A 25,813-nucleotide genomic window follows, 5' to 3' on the forward strand; every position below is an offset into this window, starting at 1 on the left:
TTCTAACTGAAAGCTTTTAGAGGAGTATGACCGTTCCGTGCATGTGGGAACATATACATAGTAGACTTATTTGTAAATATCAAAGCTGTCCATCCAAAAAGGTTAATTAAATAGATAAATGTATGCCCAGTCCCAACGGCAAAAAAAAAAAAAAAAAAAACACCTCTCTTGTCCAAAATGCTCTGGTGGTAGGTAGGTAGAATTTATAGGCAAATTCTTTTAAACTTCCCAGGAAAAATAATTCCTGTGTTATATAAACTGTTGCAGAATTCAGAAAAGAAGGAAGACTTCTCATTTTGCTGCGTGAGGTTGGAATAGCTCTGATGTCAAAACCCAGCAAAGATGACGTATGTGCTGAATGTAAAACTGAAAGGCATTTAATAAAACTCAGTGTCTGTTCTCAGTTTGAAATTAAAAAAAAAAGCACACAGCAAATGAAGCCATCAATAAAATGAAAAGGCCACCTACTGAATGGGGAAAAATATTTGCACACCATGTATCCGATAAGGGGTTGATATCCAAAGTATATAAAGGACTTAAAGAACTCAATAGCAAAAAACCAAACAATTCAATTAAAAATGGCAGAAGATCTGAATAGACATTTTTCCAAACAAGACATCCAGATGGCCAACAGACCCATGAGAAGATGCTGGGTATCACTCATCATCAGGGAAATGCAGATCAAAACCCAATGAGATACCACCTCACACCTGTCATATGGGCTGCTATCAAAAGACAAGTGTTGGCGAGGATATGGAGAAAGGGAACCCCGGTGCTCTGTTGGTGGGAATGTAAACTGTTGCAGACACTATCGAAAATAGTATGGAGATTCCTCAAAAAATTAAAAAATTAACTACCATAGGATCCAGCAGTTCCACTTCTGGGTATTTATCTGAACAAAATGAAAACACTAATTCAAAAGGATAGGTGCAGTCCCATGTTCATTGCAGCATTATTTACAATATTCAAGACAAGGAAACAATGTAAGTGTCTCAATAGATGAATGTATGAAGATGTGGGTGGGGGTGCCTGCCACACACACACACACACACACACACACACACACACACACGGAATAGTATTCAGCGATTAAAAAAAAAAGAATGAAATCTTGCCATTTGTGGCAACATGGATGGACCTGGAGGGTGTTATGCTAAGCGAAATATGTCAGAGAAAGACAAATACCGTATGATCTCTCTTGTATGGATTCTTAAACAAAACAAAAAAAAACAAGCTCATCAATAGAGCAGATTGGTGGTTGCAAGAGCTGGGGGCTGGGAGAAATGGGTGAACTGTTTTTGTTTTTTTCTTTTTTAAGTTTAAATGAATTGAATAAAATGTAAAAATTAAGAAACACTCTTGAAAGCAATGAAAAAAAAGTAATTCACTAGAGATATATTTCTTATTCATGACCAAGAGGCACAATATTATTAAGATACCAGTTCTTAAATTGATTTGAAGATCCAGTGCGATCCCCATAGAAATCACAGCAAGCTGTTTTGTAAATAGCGACAAACTTGTGTTAAACACTGAGTAGTGTCGGCGGTTACCGATGAAGGACAAGTCAATGAACTCACACTTGCCCGTTTCAAGATTTATTATAAAGTTTCGATAATTAAGAGAGCATGATGTTTTGAAATAAATGGACACATAGATAAATGGAACAGAACAGAGAGTCCGTGAACAGACCTCCACAGATACAGTCAACTTGACCTGGGTCAAAGGAATAAAGGCACATCAAGGCAGAAAAGACAGTTTGTTTAGTTTTTAGTCTTTAGTCATCGTCAGCAAACGAGGGTACAAATGGACAACCACAGGAATTTTTTACATAAGCTTCACACCTTAGACATAAATTCACTCAAAAGTATTCATTGCCTTAAATATAAAATGTGAAACTATAAAAATTATAGTGGAGAACTTAGGAGAAAAGCTGCATGGCTGTAAGTTTGGTGATTAATTTTCATATACAACACAGCATGATCCATAAAAAATGATAATGTGAACTTTATTAAATTTACACTGTTCGCTCTGTGAAAGACTGCATTCAGAGAATGGAAAGACAAGCCACTGGCTAGGAGACTATGTTTTCGAAACTCTTATCTGAAGAAAGATTTGCATGAAAAGTATTCAAAGAACTAGTAGAACACCACAGTAAGAAACCAGACTTCCCAAATTAAAATAAATAGGGCAAGACAAGTAGACACCTAACCAAATAATATATATATAAATATATATGTATTTAATAATGAATATATATATAATATATAATAATATATGTTATATATATATATTAATGGGAAAAACATGTATAAATTGGTCAACATTGGGGAATTATTGGAAAACAGTATACATCGTGCACAAGGGAAAAACAAATTAAAAAAATAATAATAAAATAAAAGCAGCTCTTCAAGTTAGGAATAAAAGAGTACTTCATTATCATACCCAGTAATAACTATTGCAGACTAAATGCTACCATCCTGCTTGATGGTAAAAAATTACAAAATCAGATCAGGGAGGAAATAAGAATGTCCCCCTTCACTGCTGATATACATCGTTAGTCTCTACAGTATGCAAATAAGTAAATTAATAAGGTGGAATCAGACTTCTCATGTTTGTAAATATTTGTAAGAACCTACCTAGCAGGGGTGCCTGGGTGGCTCAGTCGTTGGGTGTCTGCCTTCGGCTCGGGATCAAGTCCCACATCGGGCTCCCTGCTGAGCAGGAAGCCTGCTTCTCCCTCTCTCACTCCCCCTGCTTGTGTTCCATCTTGCTGTCTCTCTCTCTGTCAGATAAATAAAATCTTTAAAAAAAAAAAATCTACCTAGCAAATTCAAGACAATCAACGAAAAACCAAAAAGAAAGCCAAGTCTTTTGCCAATTGTAAGATAAATATACAAAAAGTGGTTCTCACAAATACCCATAACCAGTTAGAAAATGTCACAGAGAACAGGGCACATTAACAATAGCTCCAGGGACACCTGGGTGGCTCAGTCGGTTGGGCGTCCAACTCTTGATCTTGGCTCAGGTCTTGATCTCAGGGTCGTGAGTTCAAGCCCCACATTGGGCTCCACATGCAGAGCCTACTTAAAAACAAACCCAAAACCAAAACACAAACCAATAGCTACAAAAACTCAACAAGAAGTAGAGGACCTTGAAGAAAACTAAAACACTATTCAGGTTCAAGACCCAACTGTAGCTGAAGCAAAAGCAAAGGAGGGGTGCTCCCCAGAGCCCGAACTGGGGGGAGGTCACAACCAAAGGAACTGAAGCCTTAGGGAGCAGAACAGGATTCTCGGAGCTCCCAGGACGGTTTGTGTTAGGACTGTAGGGCTCAATTGTTGGGAGTACGCACAACTCCAAACCCACGGGCTTGCCAGCCACGGTCACCGTCATCACAGATTTATATATTTAGGGCAATGGTTTTAGGACATGCAAGAAGTACTTGTTTCTCATGCATACAGAGGCAGCATGGGGGTTATTGGTGGGGCTTTGTCATTCCTCCTTTATCATCTCTGCATTGGCTTCCTGCTTTCCTCCCACAGACTGGCTTTCTTCTCGTGGTGGAGAGCACGGCCCCTGGCAGCCCCACGTTCAGGTCCTTCTTACTCTGTGGAAGGGTTCCTTCCTTAACAACAATCAGGAGAGTCGTGGGAAAGTTTTCTTTGGGTCCCGCCTGGGGTCTTGCACCTGTCTGTGAAACGTGAATGCCTGTGTTTGGCGTATGCTCCGGTCAAGGGTGCAGGCAAGCTATTTTACCAGGAGGGTGTGCATGTTGCTTGGGGTGACGGTTGGTAGGAAAAATTATAGCTACAGACAGAAGATTTGAATAAATGTAGGGATGTGCCATTTTCCTAGATAGGCTGGCTTGAAGTGTAGAGATGTAGATTTCCCCCCAAGTCAGTTTATAAATTTCACGCAGTCTGATTCAGAATTTTAGAGGGAGTTTGGCGGCTCCTTGACATCACGATTCTAAAGTTCATCAGCAGTAGCAGACATACGTAGTGAGATTAGCTAGGAAAATTCTGCCCTGTGTCAGGGAGCCAGCTTAATTTGTGTATTTTTCATCTCGGTATTTTATCATCTGTCCTAGGCTTAAAATATGATCCAGTGTTGATACCTAATTTTTAAAGCTTCTTTCCCAGAACAATTTTTACATAAGCCAGGAAACTAGGAGTTAGGTATTCAGAGATCTGACATCTGATACTCTAACGTCGCTCAAATTATTTTGAATGCCAGCTCTCCACTAGGTGCTGTGGGGTTCCATTAGACATAGAAGGCATACTCCCTTCCCACCTATTACTAGACTCAGCTTTTCCAACCAAAGATGGGTGTTAGACATTGTCAGCTTGTTGTCGTTCCATATGACTCAGGGAATCAGTTTGCCAAGATGAAAAGAGCCGAAGAAGGTACAAATGATCTGATCTGAAACCACAAGTATACAAAAGAAATTGGGGGTTGGTTGGTGAAGAGCTGTAGTTACTGCACATCACTGGGGGAAGTGTGGATGACATAGGTTTTAAGGGTAAGGATCTCTGTTTAGTAGTAGTAAAGGCCTGAAGTTGTGCAGAATTTTCAAAGACCCCAGAGATGGCTTAAGAGAGAGCACGTGCTGATCACCTTGCCAGTGGAGGAATAAAGAGATGGAGAGGAGGGACGCCTGGGTGGCTCAGTTGGTTAAACATCTGCCTTCAGCTCAGGTCGTGATCTCAGGGTCCTGGGATCCAGTCCCGCATCGGGCTCCCTGCTCGGCGGGGAGTCTGCTTCTCCCTCTGCCTCTGCCCCTCCCCCAACTCGTGCTCACTCGCTCACGCTCACTCCCTCTCTCTCTTTGTCTAAAATAAATCCAAAAAAGGGCAGAGGGGAAATGTCAGTTTGAAAAAAAGCGGTTGCATGGGAGGTAAATGCAGGTCAGGAAAACTGACATTTGTGATTTTGTTTTGTGTTTGTAAATGGCACTCTTCTTGGGAAAGTAAACCCGTGGCTTTTGAAAAGGAAAGCGAATGTGTAACGCATGGTAACGCCTTTGTTGGTACGTGTCACGTCCAATTTCTTTGGCTTTGGAAACAATAGGGCGAATAGTCAACCCTGAAAATTTGTTAAAAAAAAAAAAATAGGGGAGAGAAATGTTTGTCTTCTGTGATTTATGTTCTTACCGGGCTTGGGTTCCAAGATCTCAACTAGATAACCACGTACAGCCCTCTTCATCTCCAAGTGTCGGGAAAGTCGGTTGATCAAGGCAAACCTGGACTGAAAGTAAAGGAGTTTACATGGCATTCACAGTGACAAAGAACTTGAAAGGATGACCTTTAAAAAGAGAAGTAGCCCAGCTCCTCTGACTGGAGGCCAGGAGGAGCCTGATCGCATTAAACACTAGAAGAACGAAGACAGAAACAGGCCGTCCCCTCCTCCTTTCAAATCATGGGTTTTTACAGCTCAAAAGCAGTTCCTTAGTTTGCCTTGTAAATGATATGCAGATATGTATGGTAAGACCCAGCGTTCTGTGCGGCATATGTTTGGAATTAATCGTGTAACCACATTTGCCCCAGCTGCAAAGCTGGAGCTCACAGAAGTGTGGAAACAATGTTGAGATACGCATCTAGAAGCAAAGGTCCCGCTGCCTGTGCCAAGACGCATGTCGGGGAGAACTTATCCTGGTGGCCAGTGCCATCCGAAGTCCAAGAGCATATGTGAACCCAAACGGCCCTCAGACCGTGAACCCCCAAGGCCAAAGGGAAATGACCTTCCATGAACGGGGGAGCCAATGAAAGTGAGAGAGCTCACAAAACACCGAAAGAGAAAAACCAGGTGGGAAGGTAAGCCCATCTGGCTAATTGGTCACAGACTGTAAATTCCCCTCCAGCCACATCTGCCCTCGCTACTTAGAAGAACCTGGATCTTCTGAGGACTCGCAGAGGAATGTTTGCAAGGATGGGTGCCACTCAGGTTGGGGGGGGTTGGTTTTTAAAGTTGAACAACAGAAATAGGTCGGCTTACGGAGCGTTAGTGGGAGAGGCGAGAGACGAGGCAGGAACGGGACAAGGTGAGGAGGAGGATGGAAAGCCACTCAGGAAATCCTGGACTAGTTGCTCCATCGGCCTTGCCTGTGGGTCTCAGAGCTGGCCTGGGGCCAAGGTGCAGGGGCCAGGACGGTCCGTGCCCTCTCCCAGCGCTCGCTCTGCCTGCTTACACACTCCTCCACATACTCACATGTACTTGTCACTGCGTGTCTCCGCTGTCCGCCCTCTTCTCCCCAGGAACACAGGAGTCCCGAGTTCATCCATGCTCACGTACCGGGGACAGAAAGTGTCATCCCAGCCAGCCGTCTTACCATTTCAGATAGGAGCAGAGTAAGGGAATGACAGATTCATAAACAGAATCCCCTGAACCCAAAATCCTGGGAGGGAAGACATTGGGAGTAGAGAGGACTTCTTTCTACTCATCAGGTTGTCCCCAGTCAGGTGACCGTTCGGTCTGGCCTTGTCCGGTACATGGAAGTTACTTGGTTTATAGGCATCTGCCCCAGATACACCGGGGTCCCCAACTGTCCATCTTCTGAGTGTGTCCCTAACAAACATTACCCAGTACCTGCTGTTGCCCGGCCCCAGAGCCCTTACTCTGCTTGTTTGAGAAGTCTCGCGTCCTGAAACGGAGACGTTCTCTCTCCCTCTCTCTCTCTCTCTTTCATGTACCGACCAAACAAACTTCTCCACATCTGTTCTGTGCTCCGTGAGCTCTGTTTATAACTCTGAGCTTAGCTGGCATTTTAAGTCGATGAAGCGTCCCTCCGTTGAACCAGCGTGGCGGGGAAGGGGGGCAGAAAGGGGACCCTCACGCTCAGCTCCAGTGGTGAGTGGCTAGATTTGCGGGTGTATTGGGAGCGGGATTCACCGTTCCTTTTTCTTGAGTCCGGGGAATAGCACCAAGCTGTATAAAAATGATGCAGGGTCGGACCATCTACGAATCAAGTTTAGTTTAGAACTGCAGTTACACGCAGCAGAGGCCACTGAAGGGGAGGCGACGGGCTGCCTGTGCGCCGGGCACCAGGCTGAGGGCTCTGCAAGTATTATACCGTCTGACCCTCACGTCCACCCTCCGTAACAGGTGCATTCATTAGCTCTGTTTACAAGATGCGGCAACTAGAGAATTCATCGAGCTCTTCCCCAAGCAACTTGTGTCCTTTGCTACGTGTGTTATACTTTGGCAAAATTTATGTTTAAAAAAAAAAAAAAAAAAGGAGGAGGCCAGTGAAGCCCAGAGAAGGTAAGTGACTTGCCCCAAGTCCCCTAGCTGGTACCAGAGGCAGGATTCAGCCACCACGTTTCTCCCCCTTTGGAGCCCCCTTAGCTTCTCCTCTGTGCTGCTAACCCTTCACATTTAATTATACGTCATCGTCATGCCACACGGTGTGAGCAGTGTACAAGTGAGCAGTGTCGTATCCTCTTATGCTGCCAGTCCTTCGTCTTGTCATTTCTTCATCACCTAGAAATGTCCTTGTTCTCTTAGTTTTCTCTCTTCATGATTTACTTCTTTGTTCCCCCCACCCAAACTATTTACTTCTTGACTGTTGAGTAAATGAGTGAATGAGTCTTGTCGTAACATGTACGCTAACGCACATTTTTAAGACGACGTCCTCGACTCATTCGTTTCTTTGTTTATTCCTCGAAGTTATTCGATGCTCACTACATGCCCGGACTGGGAATGTGAAGTTGAATAAGACGGTGTCTTCTTTCAAGAGGCTTGGCGTCTAGTAGGGGCAGACAGACTTACTACGGGTTCCCAGACAGAATCTCTTCGTGCAGCGTGGGGGCATCCAGGAGGAAGTGGCAAGGGCAGGCCAGAGGGGCCTCACGGAGGAGGTAGCTCTGAGTGCGGAGAGAGGAGCGAGTGCTCGCCGAGGGCTGGGACTAGCAAGGCCACGGCTCGCTGTGTCAGTCTGCCAGGGCTTCTGTAACAAATGACCATGGACCAGGTGACCGAGATAACAGAAGCATGTTTTCTCAGCTCTGGAGGCTGGGAAGTCCAGGATCAAGGTGCTGGCAGGGTTGGTTTCTGGTGAGGCCTCCTCCTTGTTTTGTCCTCACCTGGTCTTCCCTCTGCCAGGTGTGCTGTGAGGAGTGGGGAGGAGGAGGAGGGAGACGGAGGAGGGAGACAGAGAGCCCTCCGGTGTCTCTTCCTCTCCTTATAAGGACACCAGCCCTGTCAGATTAGGACCCCGCCCTTATAACCTAATTTAACCTTCATTACCTCCTCAATCAGTCATACAGGGGTTAGGGTTTCAATGTACGAATTGAGGGGAGGACATAATTCAGTCCATTAATGCACACTGACACCCAGGATTCCCTGGCCCCCCAGTTCCTCCTGACACCTCTTCAGGGAGGCACCCCACATCCCCTCTGTTCATGCTTGTTTTAAGAGTCCTTTCCCGTGCACCCTGCCCGCGCCCAGAAGTCTTAGCATGGTGATTCAGGCTTTCCAGTCTGCTCCTTGATGTCTGTTCTAAAGAGCAGAAGGCTGACACAGCTCCGGCTTCGAAAACACTGGGCTTCAGATGTTCCACCGTCATCCAGAGCTGGCCGTGGTGGGGAAGCGGCAGTTGCCTGCCCCCCCACCCCAGGGAATCTCCCCTTCCGGGAACTGTCTTCTGTGTCCGGCTCCCCAGGGCACTAAGGGCACAGCGTAGTTGTACACACAGTGAAAAAATGTGACTTCTCCCCCTTCTCCTGTAGCAACTGCTACAGGCGCAAAATGGATCGTATACGTAAAGGCTCTTTGGAAAGTACGGTGTGCAGTATTCAGTCCCAGAACAATTCTAGTCTTTTATTTTTGCAGTCATGTTTTCCAGGGGGTTCATCGGACCCTCTCCCATCCCCAGTGTCACTGTAGTTAGATACCCAAAAGGACCTTCGCCGGGTCTTCGAGAATTCTCCGAAGCCGCCTTACTGCTCACACCCACCCTTCTCACGTGCTCGGGTTATGATGCGTTCATTTTCAGTACTAGTCTCTAAATTCCAGACCTTCTGTGAAGCCTCCCTGGCCCGATGGGGGAGGAGCGAACGACTTCCTTGGGGGGCTTGGGATGTAGGGGGCCCAGAGGACGACCATGCAGCCCGACTGTGGATCTGAACCCCCCATTACTTACCAGCTGTGTGACCTGGAACACCCCTTTGTTTTTCCTTCACCGGAAACTGAGGGTGTGGGTCATGGCCCCTAACAGCTGCGCTGTTGGCCACTGAGCCTTGCTAACTTGACCCGGCGGCCAGCAGAGAGCTACTAGGGACAAGGGTGGCGCGATGCAGAAAGTGAGAGAGAGAAATCCCTCTGGTGTTAAGATTTGTGAGGATGACCTGAGTTAAGACACAGATGGGCCGTTAGAACAACGCTTGGCCCGCGGTAAGTGCTCCATAGGTTATGTTTCCTCATCCGTCAATAGACATGGGGGTACGTGGCTACCGAGGTGTGTGCTTGCTTAGCGATTCGACCCAATTCCAGAACGCTGCTGGATTGAATTTAAGTTTGCCCATCCAACCAATACCCGTCATGAACACTACGAAGGCTTCATGTTCTGTCCCATTGTCTGTTGGATCCCTTTCATCTATTGCAGACAGTGTCTGGAGAGCCAGCTTGCTGGACGCGTGGGAGGCCATGTGCTTGAGGATGGGGCGGGGGGCTTGACATCTGAATTCTCAGTGGTACCTGAGCTTTTGGAGCACAGGAACGGAGGGGCAAACTCTGAAAAAGAGCCAGTGACGGGAAACCTTGCTGGCCCAAAAGGAAACCTCCTTTTCCAGACCTGAGACCAGAAGTGGGTGCTTCCGTGCTGACGGGGTCTTGAATGCACAGCTGACGGGGATTCTTTCCCGAGTTTGCTGGGAGGAGGAGACCTCTTTCCATCTGGCCTGGGCTCAGAGCGGAGCATGCTGGAGGTTGGCTTGCACAGGTAGCCAGAGAAACACGCGATGCTTTCTCTTTATTGTGTCTAGTGAGTGGTTCTCTTTCCCAGCCTGTGTTGTGTTATGAAAGAGACAAGTTTAATAAACAGATTCTATTTTTATTCCGAGCCACGGCTTGGAAAAGCATTCCCTCTCCCAACCGGGAACCCGGAGCCCCCTTGGCCCTGCGCGCCTGTTACTCTCTCTACCACCACTTGGTGGTGACATACCGAAGCTTGCAGGGGTAGGTCTCAAAAGCCAGTCCGCGCTGAAGCCCCACTGCCGGGCACCACGGCTGAGACCGTGCTCGAGCTCTCAAGATGCCTCTGCTCTTACCCTGACGAGATTCGTGTTCGGGGACCGCTTGTCTGATGTGTCCCTTTGACCACGTGAAGGGGCTGCTTGTTCCCAAGCCCCAGTTCTGGTCTGCTTAGCTGGCAGCTTCCAACACCCGGGAACACATAGGCGTATGAGAAAAACAATCCTGCTTCCCCTTAGTTCAACTAAGGCAAGGCCGGAGAATTTCAAACAGAACTTTTCCTTGGAAACAACAACAAAATATACACAACAGCATAAATAAATGGATAAGCTCACAGAGTTTGGCCTGCTGACTGGGACTTTAGGATGGAACAGCACGCAGTGCAGACCGGCCAGGAAGGCTTCTAGACTGTCCAGAGAGCCTCGTTTTTTCTCCCACCATGGAATCCAAGAACCTTGTAGAGCAGATTGGAACGAGGACAGCCCAGCCTCGATCCCAGGAGACATTTTATTTATAATTTGTAACCTCTGTATTCCAAAGAAGATAGGGGGTAGTTTACGATAAAAGGTGTGTGTGTGTGTGTGTGTGTGTGTGTGTGTGTTTAAAATCAAAGCTGCCGAAGAAATTGAAAATGTTTACACATAGACAAGAGTATAAATAGAATATATCAAGCCACTAAATTAATGCCATGCTTGAAAACCACATTTAGCGCCAAGAAGAGAATCCTAGAAAACCAGCGTTACACAGTGACAATACCTAACAGAAAAGAAAAGGGACATCCCTTTTCAAGAAAGGCTAGCATTTTCCTGGTCTGAGGATGTATCACAGTAACGGCAGCATATAATTCGACAGTGATTTCGTAGAACACCCAGAAACTCTCTCTGTTCAGTTGATGAGCGATGTTTGCTTATGTTGATACTACTTTCAGATCTGATGGACTCATCCTTTCTTCCCAGAATTTGCTCATCACAGCTGTGCTGTATCCCCCTTCTTGCGGCAGACCTTAGGTCAAGTGGGAAAGCCCCCCCCCCAAAGGGACGTTCTCCCCCCCCACCCCCCTCCCCTCGGAGGACGCTAGACGGGAATGAGCCTGGCGGGGTGGGGGCAGTCAGCACAGCCTCAGAAGAAGGTGTGTGCTCTGGGCCAGGGAGCGAGCAGTGTGCTTCTCTGTACGTATATGCAGGACATACGGAGGATGATTACGTCACTCACTCATGATGCGGAGAACTCGATAGGCACTGGATTGAAAAGAATGCCTATCAACCAGAGATCCAGGACTCGTCGAACAGACTCCTTGACGTCCCTTCTCTATTCAATAGCATGATGTGGTTTGAGATTTTTCTCCCTTTGGGAAGGAAGCGCATGCGTTGTTGGGTGCACTCAAAAGTCCTCTGATGATCAGTGTATTGTCAGCTTGTTGAAACCTTTTTTGTGTGTGGCAGCGTGTTTGCGGGACAGCCAAGCAGAGGCCCTAACGGGTCTGTGTTTCTCTTCTCTCTCTTGCACCCAGTACCTGCTTGATCCCTATGGTTCAGATGGGGGTGGCATTCACCCCCCTCCCCTGCACAGCTGCCCTTGATCCCCATGCCAAGGAGCAGGGGTAGGCATTTCACACAGAATCCGGCCTGGTGATGAGTCGAAGTAATGTCCAGGCGTAGTTCACAGAGACAGAAGTGCAGGGTCCATTTCAAATTTGTGCCGTGGAAGATGGACTTAGTTCTTTCACCGGCTGCCCCCCCAACACACACACACTCCCCCTCCTCTCTGCCTCAGTCACACTTGTTGGGTAGATCACAATTCAGCATTTTCGTTTTGACCATATCGGAGTCTTTGACCGAGCCACGTAGCTTACTATACTTAGATTTCCTTTCTGACACTGGATTTTGGTTTTCCGGACCTAGTGTTATCTTTTCCCTTTGCTTATCATAATTCTTGCCCTAAATTGCCACCGAGCTAAGAAACGCCTGTGGATCTGTGAGATGCACGTTAGGTAATCCCTCTTGCCCGTATTCCATGTGGCAGTCACCCCTCCTGGGTCCCCAGACTCCCATTCCAACCCAGACTGCGAGCTCTCCAGGCCTCCTGCCTCTCCGCTACCCTGTGACTTCTCTTCGATGTCTTCTTGAGACTTTTCATCCCCTTGCTCTCCCGTCGGAGCCCCCTTTCCTGGAACTTGAATCTTCTTCCTTGGCTCTCTGATGGGGACTGCCTGAGAAGCACATTTCTCGAGATCCGGCATGTCTGAAAATAGCTCTATTCTGCTTCTCACAGTTAACCGATCGACTGCATGTAGAATTTTCAGTTAAAGACGATTCGAGCTCAGGATGCTAAAGGCATCTTTCTTTGTCTTCTACCTTCCAGTGTTGCTACCGAGCAGTCCAGTGCCACTTTGATTCCTGAACCTTGTTACACGTCCTGTTTTGCTTTTAAGAGCTTTTCCTTAGCATGAATATTCTAAATTTCACGCGGAAGGCCTCTGAGTAATGCCAGCACCCTGTCTTGGTGTTGGGGACTTGGTGGACCCTTCTGACTGGAATTCATGGCCTTCATCCTGAGCATTTTTTCTTCTGTTACAGCTTTGATACGTACCCCCTCTCCTTTTCCTTTCCTTTCCTTCTGGCACATTCTACGTTCATGGTTGGATATTGGGCCTCCCGGTTTAATTTGTTAATTTCCTGGTTTTCTGTCCCGTTTTTCATTTCTTTGTGTTTTTGTTCCTTTCTGGGACATTTCTTCAGTTGCTTCTTCACATCCATCCCTTGAATTGTTTAACTGCTGCTGTATTAGTTTTGTAACTCGGGTTTTCTGATTTTTAAATGTCACTTGGTTCTGGTTTCAGAGACACAAAATATTTTAGTAGACATTCTCTCTCTGTGGATATTAATTAGTGTTTCTTTGACACTTTTTTCTGTTGTCTGCTTCATCTTTTTCCTCGGTTCCTTTTTCTGGTTTTGGTGGGGGGTGGTTGGCAGGGAGAAGGGGGGATGATGGGGGGGCAGTGGTTCTCTGTTTCTCTTCCGCCAAATGTCTAGTGATGCTTGGCTACCCATTACTGTTTAAGAATGAAGCACCAAAAAGACACCCCCAAAGTTGTATATGCATCGGTGGGGTCTGTTAAGTTGTAGTTTTCCCCAGAGTATGATCAGACAGGGAAGGACCTAGACATTTTATTGGGGACCCCTAATGTCCCCTAGCATCTGTAGGTGTTTTCTCTTTGGTTGGTCCCTTTCTGCTAAGGGGAGACCTAAGTCTCCTGCCTGTGAACAGAAGCTTAGCCGGAGGTATCTGGGGGCCCAGTAGGGGGAGGGGATAGCCCGCTCTTTATTCCACGTGAAAACTTTTATGTAATTTCCTGATTTTCAACCTCGCATCTGATCTCTTCCTTCTCCTGTGCCTGCTGCCCCCGTGTTTACAACTCCTCCGTCCACTTTGTCCACTGAACCTCTTTCCCGAGCAGGGTAGTGGGGAGGTAGCTGCCTGGTTGTGGGGGGTGACAGAGGGAGTCTGGGCTGTAACTGGGGCTCACGTCGTTTGTAACCAGCCCCGCTGTTTTCAGCTCTGCCTCCAGAATGACCTGGTATGTCCCCATCCCTGAGCCTTTCCGGGGACCTGGCGTACGGGGCAACTTCCCACTTTGGATTCCCACCTGCATCAGTCGTGTATCTCATCTGTGCTCTGTCGTCCACAGACTGACTGTCTTCTGACATTTACTGACATATCTAAGTGGATGTCACCTTCTCCCCTGTTTTTTGGTTTATCGATGAATCCGTTCTTCTGCCTTTGAGGGGGATGGGGTGGGCAAGTACAACCGTGAGTATTCAGTTTGACCAAAGTGAGCACGTTACATCCGTCACCCTCCCCAGTCTCCGTCACACCCCCTCGAGGTAGTAGGTGGTCTTATTCCCATATTGCAGCTAAGGAGTGAAGACCCCGCGAGGTCAAGGCCCTTTGTCAAGGTCACGTTAGCTGCTCAGGGGCAGAGCTGCGATTCGAGTCCAGGTATGCGTCTGAAACCCTCTCTTTTGACCACATCACACTTCTTTCGATGCTCTGGGATTGTTAGGGATTCCTCTTGACCACACTGAACAGTATTAATCAGGAACACATACCACACACAGTCCCAAGGGGCCATGTACTCCAGCTAACAGAGCGGGTTTTTTCCTTCCCTTTGTTCCCCGAAGCAATTATTTCTTTATTTCATTTAAAGACCCGGCCTCTGCAGCTGCTGCGGACAGCTTAGAGTTGTCTGAAGGCTGAAGACCAGAGCCAAAGCCGTGCGCTTACAAGCCATCAAACTTGAAAGATGTGTTGAGGTGAAATATCACTGCAAAGCCTCCCCACCAAACCTTTTTTTTTTTTTTTAGGTGCTTTTTCTTTCTGAACTGAAAGAGAACCATTTGTACTCTTCGTGCATAAGAATCCTCAGCTCTGGCCGTGTTCAAGACGAGATTTTTATTTATTTTATTTTTTATTTTTTGTAACTGCCCGCCCCAAGGAAGCAGACAGCATAGTCTTCCAAAGCCGAAATAATTGTGTGTTGCACATTGATATTTACAAGTCGGAGATGAGTGCCTGTGTGTGGGCTGAAACATGTACCTTTCCTTGTCCCTTTTGGAGAAGCAGCCTGCCTGTGCTAACAGTTAAATAACTTTGTTTTCATACGGAATATTTAAGTTGCAAATGTGAGCCATGTGGGCCGAAGTTTGAAATCAAGACAGCTAAACTGCTGGGGTACTTTGGGAGTTCAGCCGCTTGGATGGAACGGTGGTAGACTGACTTCATGGGGAAGCATTCGAGTGTAGTTTTTCCTCCCATTTATGATCTTGCCCTATTTTTTTTTTTTTTTAGCCCCACCAAGTCCGATATTTCCCTTGGCGTTCCCAGAGAGAGGTCCGTGCAGCTATTGGCAAGTGCGCAATGCAGGGATATGGGGTTTCCAGAAGTTCGTTACAACTTTTCACGAGTATTGAGTAAAATTAGTCATGTTCGAAGGGAAAATGTGAAGGTATTGTTTGTCTTTAAAGTATTTCTTTTTCTAAGCACGAATGCCTTAGCAACTGTTGGTGAAGACAGGCTGATTTCAAGCAGACTTTGTAGTAACGGGGTTCGTTCCCCACCAGGCAGTGGACGGGTGACAGCTTTATTTGTGATTCTCAGGCGTGATAGCCCCAAGCCATGACGGTTCCAAAAGACATTCTGCCACTTTTCCCCGATCGCTGTACCCCTGGGCGTCCTAGATCCGCCCCTGCGTGGGGCCACACAGACCGTCTGCTTGTTGCTTGCGGTGCCCTGGCCTTAACCCTGGAGGCTGCTGGAGGCCGGCCTCGGAGAAGTGGCCCAACTGGGTCAGATCAGGAATTACAGGAAGCAGCCCGGAGCCCCGGGTGGACCGAGATGTTCCAGATGCCCAAGCTTTGTATCAGTTCTTCGGACCTTTCTGGGGGCTTCCTTCTGATTCTGGTTGGTTGTGTCCAACGCTGAAGTCTGCAGCACCAAGGGCAATGTTTCTGTCAACCAGACGTTGCCTGAGGTGCTCGTGGAAAACGCAGATCGTCGAGCCCCACCCCAGGCCTAATGGACCTGCCACTCCAGGTCCTGGGACCTGGGAATCTGCTTTTCCCTCCCAGCACCATCACCCCCCTTCCCCTGTCCCTCCCCACCATGATTCTTAGGCAGATCATATTATCCAGGGACATGTTTTCCAAATTTCTTTAATGATAAGAATCACGTGATAGTCTTTCTAAAAATACAAATTCCTGAGCCCCATCCCAAATCCACTGGCTCAGGATCTCCAGTGGGGCGGGCCCGGGAAGCAGGGAGAAGGGAACCCAGCATTCCAGAAAACTCAGGATCCCCAGGCCAAGGTTGCCTGCTGGAAACCATCAGGGGAAAGAAACCAAGCCCCACCCATGACTTTGAAAGACTTTGCATCTGGTAATTAAAAGCCAGCCAGAGACTTAGAAACTAGCAAGACTGAGGAAGAGCAGGGGTCTTTGGGCCCCAGGCAAGTCAAGCCAGAAAGTTCCTTCAGTTACTTTTCCCCATTTACCTGCTACATTTCTGAGAATCTTTCTTTCTTTTTTCTTTTTTTTTTTTTTTGAGATTTATTTATTTATTTGAGAGAGACAGAGAGAGAGAGAGCGAGATCAGGCAGGGGGAGGAGCAGAGGGAAAGAGAGACTCCCAAGCAGACTCCCCACTGAGCATGGAGCCTGACCCTGGGCTGGATCTCAGGGCCCTGAGCTCATGACCCCAGCCGAAATCAAGAGTCAGATGCTTAACCAAGTGAGCCACCCAGGCGCCCCACATTTCTGAGACTTTGAAGCCTTCTAATTCTGCCAAGCTGAAGTCAAGATATAAAGTCAGTCCTTATTTTCTGGTGGTGGAAAAAAAAAGGATCTAGGCAACTTTAAATTTATTTTCTTTTCACTAATTATTTCAAAAAAGTACATTTCACTTGCCTTAACTTCTCAAAAGCAAGAGTAGCTTTTTATGCTTTTAAAGAAAAAATTTTTAAACACCGGTCACTTCTCGTATCTTCTGAAGTTCTCAACTTCCCCTATATGTAAACTGTGAGTCTCTCAGTTCCAAAAAAACATGTATTGTTTATCTCTGTCTCCCCTGGGTGCAGTTTGACGCCTAGCATGTGAAATGAACGCTACGTGGGTTCAGAGGAATATATTTTATTTTCCTTGCTAGGTTTATTTTCTTTAGCTGGAGACTATCAGTGTGAAATTTAACCTTCTTTTTTTTTTTTTTTTTTTCTTTTTTTCTTGGTGAGGCCTCTCACATGTGCTTGATTATTGGTTTATTAATTTGAAGATTTATGGAGGGGCAAAATGCTGATTTTTTTTTTCTTCTAAAAAAAAATGTCAAACTGAGAGACAAAACATACAATTGTACATACCTGCAAAGAGATGTCCAGATCCCCTGTATCCTGCTGAGGAAATTTCATTGCATAAATGGGTTACTATTAGTTGATGGAAAAATTAAGTTAACTGGAATCCCCAGTTCGCCAATCGTGCCAGCTAACTGAGGTATTAGTGTCCTGTTTAAACTCTCAGAGCTATTAAATTAAATGGTCATGACATGAAACCTCAGAAAAGTCTTATTGTTGTCTAGAAAGATTGTGTACAGGTGTTGCTGGACTGGTTTAGAATAAAAAAGGCTTCAGTATTCTCAAAAATCATTTCCTCTCCTGAGGAAATGCACCATAGTAAAATAGTCCTTTCCAGTACAGTAATTGCTGGCTTTCGGCTTCAAAAGAAAATCCTTGAATATTATTCAGGTTACTGTTTCCACCAGGCTTCGCTGAATGGATAGCCGTTTTGCGTTTGATTAATAAAATTACTCCAGAAAATAAAAGGAACTGTAGTTTAATCCCTACAGACAGAAGTTGTTGGAAACATTCAGTTGCTCAAGAAACTTGTTTTTAATTTTAAAAGACGCGTGCAGTTTAAGCTTATAGAATGAAGGGGATCATTCGATGCATTGCAGAAGCTCTCCATTGCAAGCTGGCACGCTGAGGACTTTGCTTGAGTTTATGTTTTCGCTCCATGAAATGAAAACTCGGAGAATTTTATTGCAAACACAGAAGGTTAAATATTTAGAGAAAGGAAGAAAACTCCTTCATATAAGAAAAGGCATTTCTAATTATCCACAACTTCTTGTCAGTGTAAAAAATATTCTCTGATGGTGAAGGATTCCAAGGTTACTCTGGGCTGCCCTGTGCGCTTCGTAAGATACGGTTTTTCGGACGCTACTCACCTGGGGTTTCAATCCGTTCGGGGATCTGTATTTGCAAACACCCCATTTTTCCTCTTGAGGATACCTGTGCGATTTCCCGGACTGCCTGACCCCGCCCCACCCCGGGGGAGCCCCTATCTAGTCTCTACACCAACCACAGAAGAGCTCTTTCTTCCACCTGTGCTGGCATCTTGGATGCCCATTTGCCAGAAGATACATACAAGCATTTCTGTAGTTTGGGTAAAGAAAAAAGAATTCATCCCCGTACAGCTTCTCTCATTTCATGGATTCAAAGTTGCAAGTGTAACTCTTGCTTGGAACGTTTCCTTGAGATTCCCTCAGTTGGGTATTCTGCCACAGGTGATCAAGAGAGCCTCAGTTCTGCCCTTCCTGGCCAATAGGTTGGCCAAAGGAGTGTCAAGTAGAGGAAAAAACCCAGCTTTCCTTTGGCTGAACTTTTTTCCGTACGCGATGATAAACAGCTGAGTCTAAGGATCAGGATGATGAAGATGATTATAGGTTAAGAAAACAGACCCTGCGCACACTCATGTGTCGTTGCTAGAAAGGATGGCTTCCAGTCACGTGCTTTCGTCTTGACAACTGTCTTACCATACTCGCAAACAATATCATGCCTGAAGGAATGTACTGAATGAAGGACCACACTCTTGGATGTCAAAGAGGAGGGAGATGATAGTAAGAAAGTGGCGTCAGGTGCCAACCAAAAGTTTATCAAATGTACAAAAACATAAAATGAATATCTGGGAGTCTTGGGGTAAGGGGGAGAAAACCGAGAAGCGGCATTAGACTCAGCCTCTGACAGGAGCGTGGGAAGACCCCAAAGAGGGTCTCTCCAGGGAGGCCTTTACCAGCCATGGATGCCAGACCCACCTCCCAAGCCCTTTTACCACTTGGAGAAGCACTCCAAGCTAAGTGCCTGCTTCACATTTGGAATACGTAAAGTAGGTGTAGGTCTGCCTCCAACCCCCCCACCAGAATAGGAAATTTCCCCCCAGTGGCTTGCTAGCCCCAAAGACAAGTTCTCTATAATCCCAGTGGAAGAAAAGCAATACTGTGCTGTCAGAACTTGCTTGAAATAATCCCCAAGATGTCCAGACTTGGGCTCGTGATCCCCTCCAGCCCTGCTTTTCCTTCTGTGTGTTCTGTTTTGATGAGCAGACCCACCGACCATTCTGTTTCTCAAGCCAGACACTCAGGAGTCGTCCCCGGCTCTTTCCTCTCGCTCAGCCCCCCCCATATCCCACCTGATGCCAACTCGTGGGGGTTCTCCCTCCTCAGTGTCTGTAGAAGCTGCTCGTCCCTGTCCTTCTGTCCTTCGGACGCCTGTCATCTTCTGGGTCCTCCTGTTGTTTCCTGACTCACCTCCTTGTCTGTAGACAGGACCCCCTTCCAGTGCTTCTCCACACTGAAGCCAAGGTGAGCTTTGAAAACCATGGGCTCTTGTCAGCCCTTCCGTCCACCACCACTGCTCCCTGGTAAGCCTTCCAGAGATTTCCCATGGCCCACATTCCTTGTGACAACACTTAGGGCCCCCTGTGATCTACTGTCCCCTTCATCTCCTGCCCACATGCGTCCACACACAACTACGGCGAACATCACGCAATTATCGTTTTGTGCCTCCGTGTTAATTTCCTTAGAATCTGTTCCACTGTCTTCACCTGAGCCCTGGGTTCCTTATCTGCAAAATGGGAATAGTCCGGTTGCCTCACAGTAATTTGGCAGGCTCCTGAAACATCCTGTTGCAATTTTTAATATAAGTAAATTAAATGTTTGTATTAGTTTGGAGAAAATTGACATGCACATAGTCTTAAATCTTCCCACCCAGGAACCCGGGATGTCTTTCCCTTTATTTGAATTTCTCTTTATGGCCCTCAATAAAGTTATAGAATTTCCATTTTTCTTCAGTCCTTTATTCTCTGCTTATTAGTTTAGTTATTAATAAGCCTTTCTCATTGTGTTTACTGTTGTTTTTGACTGTTTCATAAGAAAGGGATTGGAGGGGGCACTTGGGTGGCTCAGTGGGTTAGGCGTCTGCCTTCGGCTCTGGTCTTGATCCCAAATGCAACCCCTCTTTGGGCTCTCTGCAGGGAGCGTGCTTCTCCCTCTCCCTCTGCCTGCCACCCCCCTGCTTGTGCTCTCTCTCTCTGTCTCTCTCACATAAATAAAATCTTTAAAAAAGGTGGGGGAGGGTTGGAGTTAACAGTGCATTTGTAACTGGCCTCTTTAGCTCAGAGAGGTTTTCTTTTGGTTATTTTGTTATTTCCAGGTTAGGCGCTCTGTCATCTGCAAACAACCCTTTGGTCTCTTCTACTTCTTGAAGGGAAACCAAGGAACAGATACGGTTAGGCTTTGAGTTGACAGTTCAGAAGAGGGTTGACTTGGGCTCCTAAAGGGAGGGAAGGGGACACTGGATTGCTGTGTGGCAGGAAGATGGTGAGAAGTCTGTGGTTCCTTGCCTGGAACAAGGCAGCTAGCTGGGGAATCAGAGAAGATGGCTTGGAAGGTGTGTTGTTGGTATTTGTACTAATACACAGTCTCGATGTGACTGCAGTCTCCAAGACTCTGACCATCGGAGCTAGTCGCACCTGTGTTCAGTTCCCAACACTGACAAGCTGTGAAATCTTAGATAAATTGCCTAACTCTTCTGAGCTTTGGGTTCCATCCTTGTCACCATCATCGTCACGGTCATCATCGCCATCGTCCTCATCACTGTGATGATATCAGTTCGCAGGACTGTTATGCTGGTACAGATAGCGTATCTGAGACCATGGACACAAGGCTTGGTGCACGGGAGACCCCCTAGTAAGTTCTGGCTGTAGCTGCTGCTACTGTGCTCAGCGGGTAGTGACAGAGCCAGACATCTCCCTTCGGTCCCCCTCCACCAACCCTTGGCCTTAGTCTCCCGAGTCCTGAAGCTCCACGTTCCCTCCCTCCACCGCCCACCCTTACCTCCTCCTGCCTCTGCTCCTCTTCCGTCCCTGCTGCTCTGCCTCCCCCATGACCTCTCCTCCCAAAGCTCTTCTTTGGCCTTTTGATCTGTAACCATCACTACCACACCAACCAAGACCTGTCTGCTGAGCTCCAGATTTCTACTGCACACCCACCTGCTTATCTGGGATCTCAGCCGAAATCCCTCTGCACCCGATCCAGAAGCCCCTGGTTTTCTCCATTTCAGTAAATGGCTCCCCATGAACCAGTTATTCAAGGCAGACATCTTGTTTCCTCTCCTTTCGTCACAACCCCCTTATCCAAAAGGAAGCCCTGGTTAACTCTCTTCTAAAATATCGCTCAAATCCCTGCATCTCCACTGCCACCTCCCTGTCCCATCCTCTCACCTGGATGCTGTCTGTGTTGTTTCTCTCAGAAAGGTCTTGTTGACTTGACTTGTACGTAGAGACTGGACCCTCCTGTCCAGTCTCCACACAGTGGCATAAATGACTATATAACATAAATGAGATGTTGCTTATCCCCCTTAAACCTGCTCAGATTAAAACCCACCTCCTTAGCATGATCCCCAAGGTCCTGTAAAACTTAGCCCCAGGCTTTCTTACCAGACTCACCTTGATTTCTCTCCTTGTCATTGGCCAGTTCCAGCCACAGTGTCTTTCTTTCCCTGCCATTGATCCCCACATGTCCTATGCTTACTACTCCCTCCGACTGGGATGGTCTTTGCCCACCTCATCTTGTGACTAGATCCTTCCTCTGACCACTCCATTACCATACTTCTTATCACAGCACCTCCTTTGTTTCTTTCTTAACCTTTATCTATGATTTGTGATTATTTCATTGTGTGATTATTTGAATATCTGTCTCCCCCATTAACACAGAATACCTTGGGGCCAGGTATGGCGTCCATCTTGACCATTGTTCTATTCCCAGCATCTAACATGGTACCCGGCATAGAGTGGGTTAGTGATGGGTGGAAGATGACTGTCTCTTTTCTCTCTGCTCAGCCTAGACCCCATCATGAGCCCTCACTAACTTCAGCTATCATTTCTGGCTGTTTCTTCTCTTATATCTCCGCCCACATCTCTAGCTCCAGAAAGCTCCAGGCTTTGGTAGGGACATTCTCCAGAGTGACAAAGAAGTTAACCAGAAAAGAGTTTGCTCTGTACTCACCTTGACCCATGAAGACTCTCATCCTGTCAACTCTCTGTCAATTAAAAACAAAACAAAACAAAAAACTTTCGTCCTGATTAAATCTACCTATGTCGTAGGATCCGGATTTGAAATAGGGGTCGACATTAAAAGGGGAATGACTAAAACCAATTTTGTTCATGTCTTAGATATTTCACCAATGGCCTAAAAAGTCTAATTTCAAAAGTGACAAAGCCTTCCAGCCATCTTGCTGATGACCCCAAATTTTGCAACTAGAAATTTGTTCCTTTAGTTAAAATCTGTCTTTTAAGTGCATATATCCACAGTGTGACATAGATGAGGTATATAGGAGTTAAACTTTTGTTCCTTGGGGACAAAAGAACAACGAATTACTCATATTATGACCACCAAAAAAAAAAAAAAAAGGTGGATTTATCATAAGGACACCCAGCAAGTCTGCGGTGTTCCTTATTTCCTGGTTCAAAAAGAGAAAAGGATCGTTTTACTGAACTCATCTTCATGTGCTGGGTCGGGAGCTGCAGGCCAGCCTCTGGATCGGCTGACCTCTGAGTGCCCAAGTCACTATGGCTCGATGAGTGGGATCCTGAGGTATAACCATGGCTCATCCTTGGCCAGACCCCAGATCGAAAGAGAGCCCATTTGAAGGGGCTATAGGCACACCATGGAACATGTCTGGTAGAGCCTTCGTAATGGAGAAGGCAGATGTCAACCGAGCACTTAACTGGGTTACAGGTACCATACCCAACAAATACACATACTGCTATTATCCCCGTTCTGTGGGTGAGGCCCAGACAAGTTAAGTAGCTTGCGGATGGGAAGTGGGGCAGTCAGGATTGGAACCCGTCCGAGTAAAGACTAGATGAAAGCGTGTGTAAGTGGCTGAAGGTGGGGCAGGTGGAGAGCGGCGGTGGGTCCTGCTGTCACGTGGGCCAGCCCTCTATTCAGTGATGGGAGGAGCTCTGAGGGTAGAAAAGTCCGGACTAGGAGGTGAGAGCCAAGGGAGAGGAGTCCCCGTGGTGCATGAATGAGAGCGGACACTTGCCGAGGAGGAGACTGGAGAGATCTGGGTCAGCCACTCAGTCCTGCGAGGCCGGAGCTATGGAGGGTGTCTGTGATCAGAAGCAAATGTTGTCAGCAGACCACTGACCGTAGGAGTCATGTGATGAAGACTTTCCCCATGACCTGGGGACGTTGTAAAGAAAACATTGAATTTTACTAGACTTTTTAAAAGCAATTTTGATTATCATCCATAAATTTGGGGTTTTGGGGGGACACTTACTGGTAGGAGTGGGTGAACACAACAGAGCCGGTATCAAATAAATCCCTTCTAGAACATTGGTCAAGACCTTACAGCCACCCAGTCCAGCAGGCAGGTGACAGATCAGAACAGGAAGGCCCGTCAGTCTTAGAACAAGGCCAGATGAGGTCAAAATGCAGAGTGGCAGCCTGGCAGTTTGACCATCTTAATAGGAAAAGTTGCTTTCTTGCAGAGAAGTCCCATGACCTGCCCGTTATGGTCGTTTCTCCAGAAGCAGCATGAGACCGAGATGATACACCGCGGGTCGTGACTCAGTGACTCCAATCTCGCACTCGTGACTCTGAACAAGGACAGAAAGGCAGCAGCTCCCTGCTCCCGGAAACCATCGACGGGGCCCACTTAGAGCAGAATGCAGAGCGCGTCAGACTCCGCGCCCGCAGGGCCACTAAGCTGAGGTCTGGCCACGTAAACACACGCCTGCTCCGTGGCAAGGCTGAGCAGCTTGGATTTCCAGGGCGAGATTCGGAATGAGTGGGAAGTCGCCAAGGCAGCGAGGCCTCAGGCCAATTATGCAATTAGCCAAGAGCCGATGCTGGCCTCCACATTTGTTTAGATAAATTTTGAAATCATCAGCGAGCCCTTGAGCCAGATTCTGCCTCTGTGAGGAGAAAGTCAGACTGTATAAACCTGCTTAGCGCCATGCCGTATGGGGGGGTGGGACAAGTTCTGCCTCCCACCCCCCGGGCTGGAGCAGAACCCTTCCACGGAGAGACCTCTGGCTGTGTGTGGCCTGGCTTGGTCCTCACTGGGGCGGCAGGGGAGCAGTGTTGGGGGGATGGCCCCGAGGGTGGCCCCTGGGGCCCCACTTCAAGGCTACCCCCCCAGCCCCCCCCATCTGAACTGGTAGAGGGGACGTTCATGAGCAAAGACTGGAGCTCTAAGAGAGGAGGAAGGCTTTTAGCCTCTTCATTCCCAAAAGATGACCTTTTGGACCCAGCAAGGAGAACCGGGCTCCAGTTGGTTTCATTGCAAGCATCCAGAGTGCTTCCCACGTATCTCATTTATCCTCATGACACCCCTGAGAAGTAGGTTTTTGGAGATTTATACAAAGTTATGATTATGCCTTTAGATTCCAGTTCCTGCCCCTGTGTCATTCTAAACCCCGAGTCTCATCCCCATCTCACTTTTCCTAACATAACTAAGCCCTTTGGGGAATGAACCGGCTCAGGCTTTAGCCTCGCCAGAGGGTGATCCCCCCCCCCGCTTTCCTTTTTTTGTTGTTGTTAAATTTGATTGATTGCTTAGCGTTCTAGCCAGGCTCGATGGATGTTCAGAATATTATAAATAATGTGGATTGAAAAGACCGTGCTGAAATGTTTATTGCATTCTTAGAAAGAGAACAAGGAATGGCGGGCGTGGGGAGCTTGGCCATGGCGAAGGAGGGGCGTGTGGAGGGAGGGGGGCCAGCTCTTGCTCCGAGGGTATTTTAGTGTGTCAATAAAAGCGCTCTGAAAGGAAGGGACTTATATTACGGTCCTGCTATCAAGAATGCAGAAGCGTTCCAGTGGGTGTAAAGAATCCACTTCAAGAATGCGAGGGCCATAAGGAACTAATCATTAGACATTCCCTCTCTCATCTCCTTACCCACCGTGCTGGAGGAAGGCTGCTAACAGAGGGGCTGCCCGAGCTTTGAAACCAGCTCTCCAGCGGGCCAGCTCCGGGGCACCCTCTGGGAGGGGCCGGCCGCTGTGACAAGCTGCGTGTAGGTGCCCGAGCGCCTCCCGTGGACTTAGCCCGTGCGCCCGGTGCGTGCGTGCAGGTGAATCTTTGTTCTTTGGGTGCTCTAGAAATATGGGCGTCGTCCAAGATCAGGACCCATGATGCGGGAGAGTGAGCGTCACAGCGGCCCCCCGTCTGCCCACAGCCTTGGCATCGGAAGCTGGGATCATCCCAGCTCCTTCCCGCTGTCCTTGTCATCACTGGTGCTTCTTCTGGTCTTGGGCCTCCCCTTACGCTTCCGTGAGGAAGGAGAGTCGACGTTGCTTAGCGGCACAGACCATCTGGGTCAACCCGATGCTAAATAGGAAGTCTGGCAGTCGTGGAGATGGTTCTGTGTGTTCTAAGCAAGGCGGTCTTGGCCGTTTCGCCAGCTGCTGTGGTCCCGCAGACCACCGTGGAACAGAGCGCGCTCTGTCCAGAGGAAATGGGGCAGGGGTCATAGTGGCGGGGGATGGGTTTTTTTGCTTCAGACACACCCCAGGCTGTAGAGTTCTTCCTCACCAGGCTGCATGTCATCAGCAGGAAGTCATTGTGTGCCTGCTTTGCCCCCAACACAGTGGCCCTCCTACTGGCTGGGGACCGCCTGATCCTTCGTCTTCGCAGTGCCCAGTGAAAGCACAGCCCTTCCTGGCATGTTAATAGTTGACCTTATACTTTACGGGCTAGAGAACTTCTGGTGAGCTTTTGATTCTGCCTTCTCAGACAT

General features: G+C 47.4%; 1 protein-coding gene across 2 annotated transcripts in view; it reads left to right on the forward strand.

Moving 5' to 3' along the window:
• STX8 (syntaxin 8) overlaps positions 1-25,813 on the forward strand; it is a 249,021-nt gene that overhangs the window by 205,544 nt on the left and 17,664 nt on the right. The window contains exon 8 of one of the 2 annotated variants that reach the window (XM_048227159.2): positions 14,553-18,657. The exons of the other annotated variant lie outside the window; for it this stretch is intronic. Within the exon in view, the coding sequence (XP_048083116.1) occupies positions 14,553-14,569 (17 nt within the window). The 3' untranslated portion in view covers positions 14,570-18,657. Of the gene's footprint in view, positions 1-14,552; positions 18,658-25,813 lie in introns of those variants that run through there. 2 annotated transcript variants of the gene reach the window in all.

The sequence above is a fragment of the Ursus arctos genome, unplaced genomic scaffold, assembly GCF_023065955.2.
Source record: "Ursus arctos isolate Adak ecotype North America unplaced genomic scaffold, UrsArc2.0 scaffold_14, whole genome shotgun sequence".
Lineage (NCBI taxonomy): Eukaryota > Metazoa > Chordata > Mammalia > Carnivora > Ursidae > Ursus > Ursus arctos.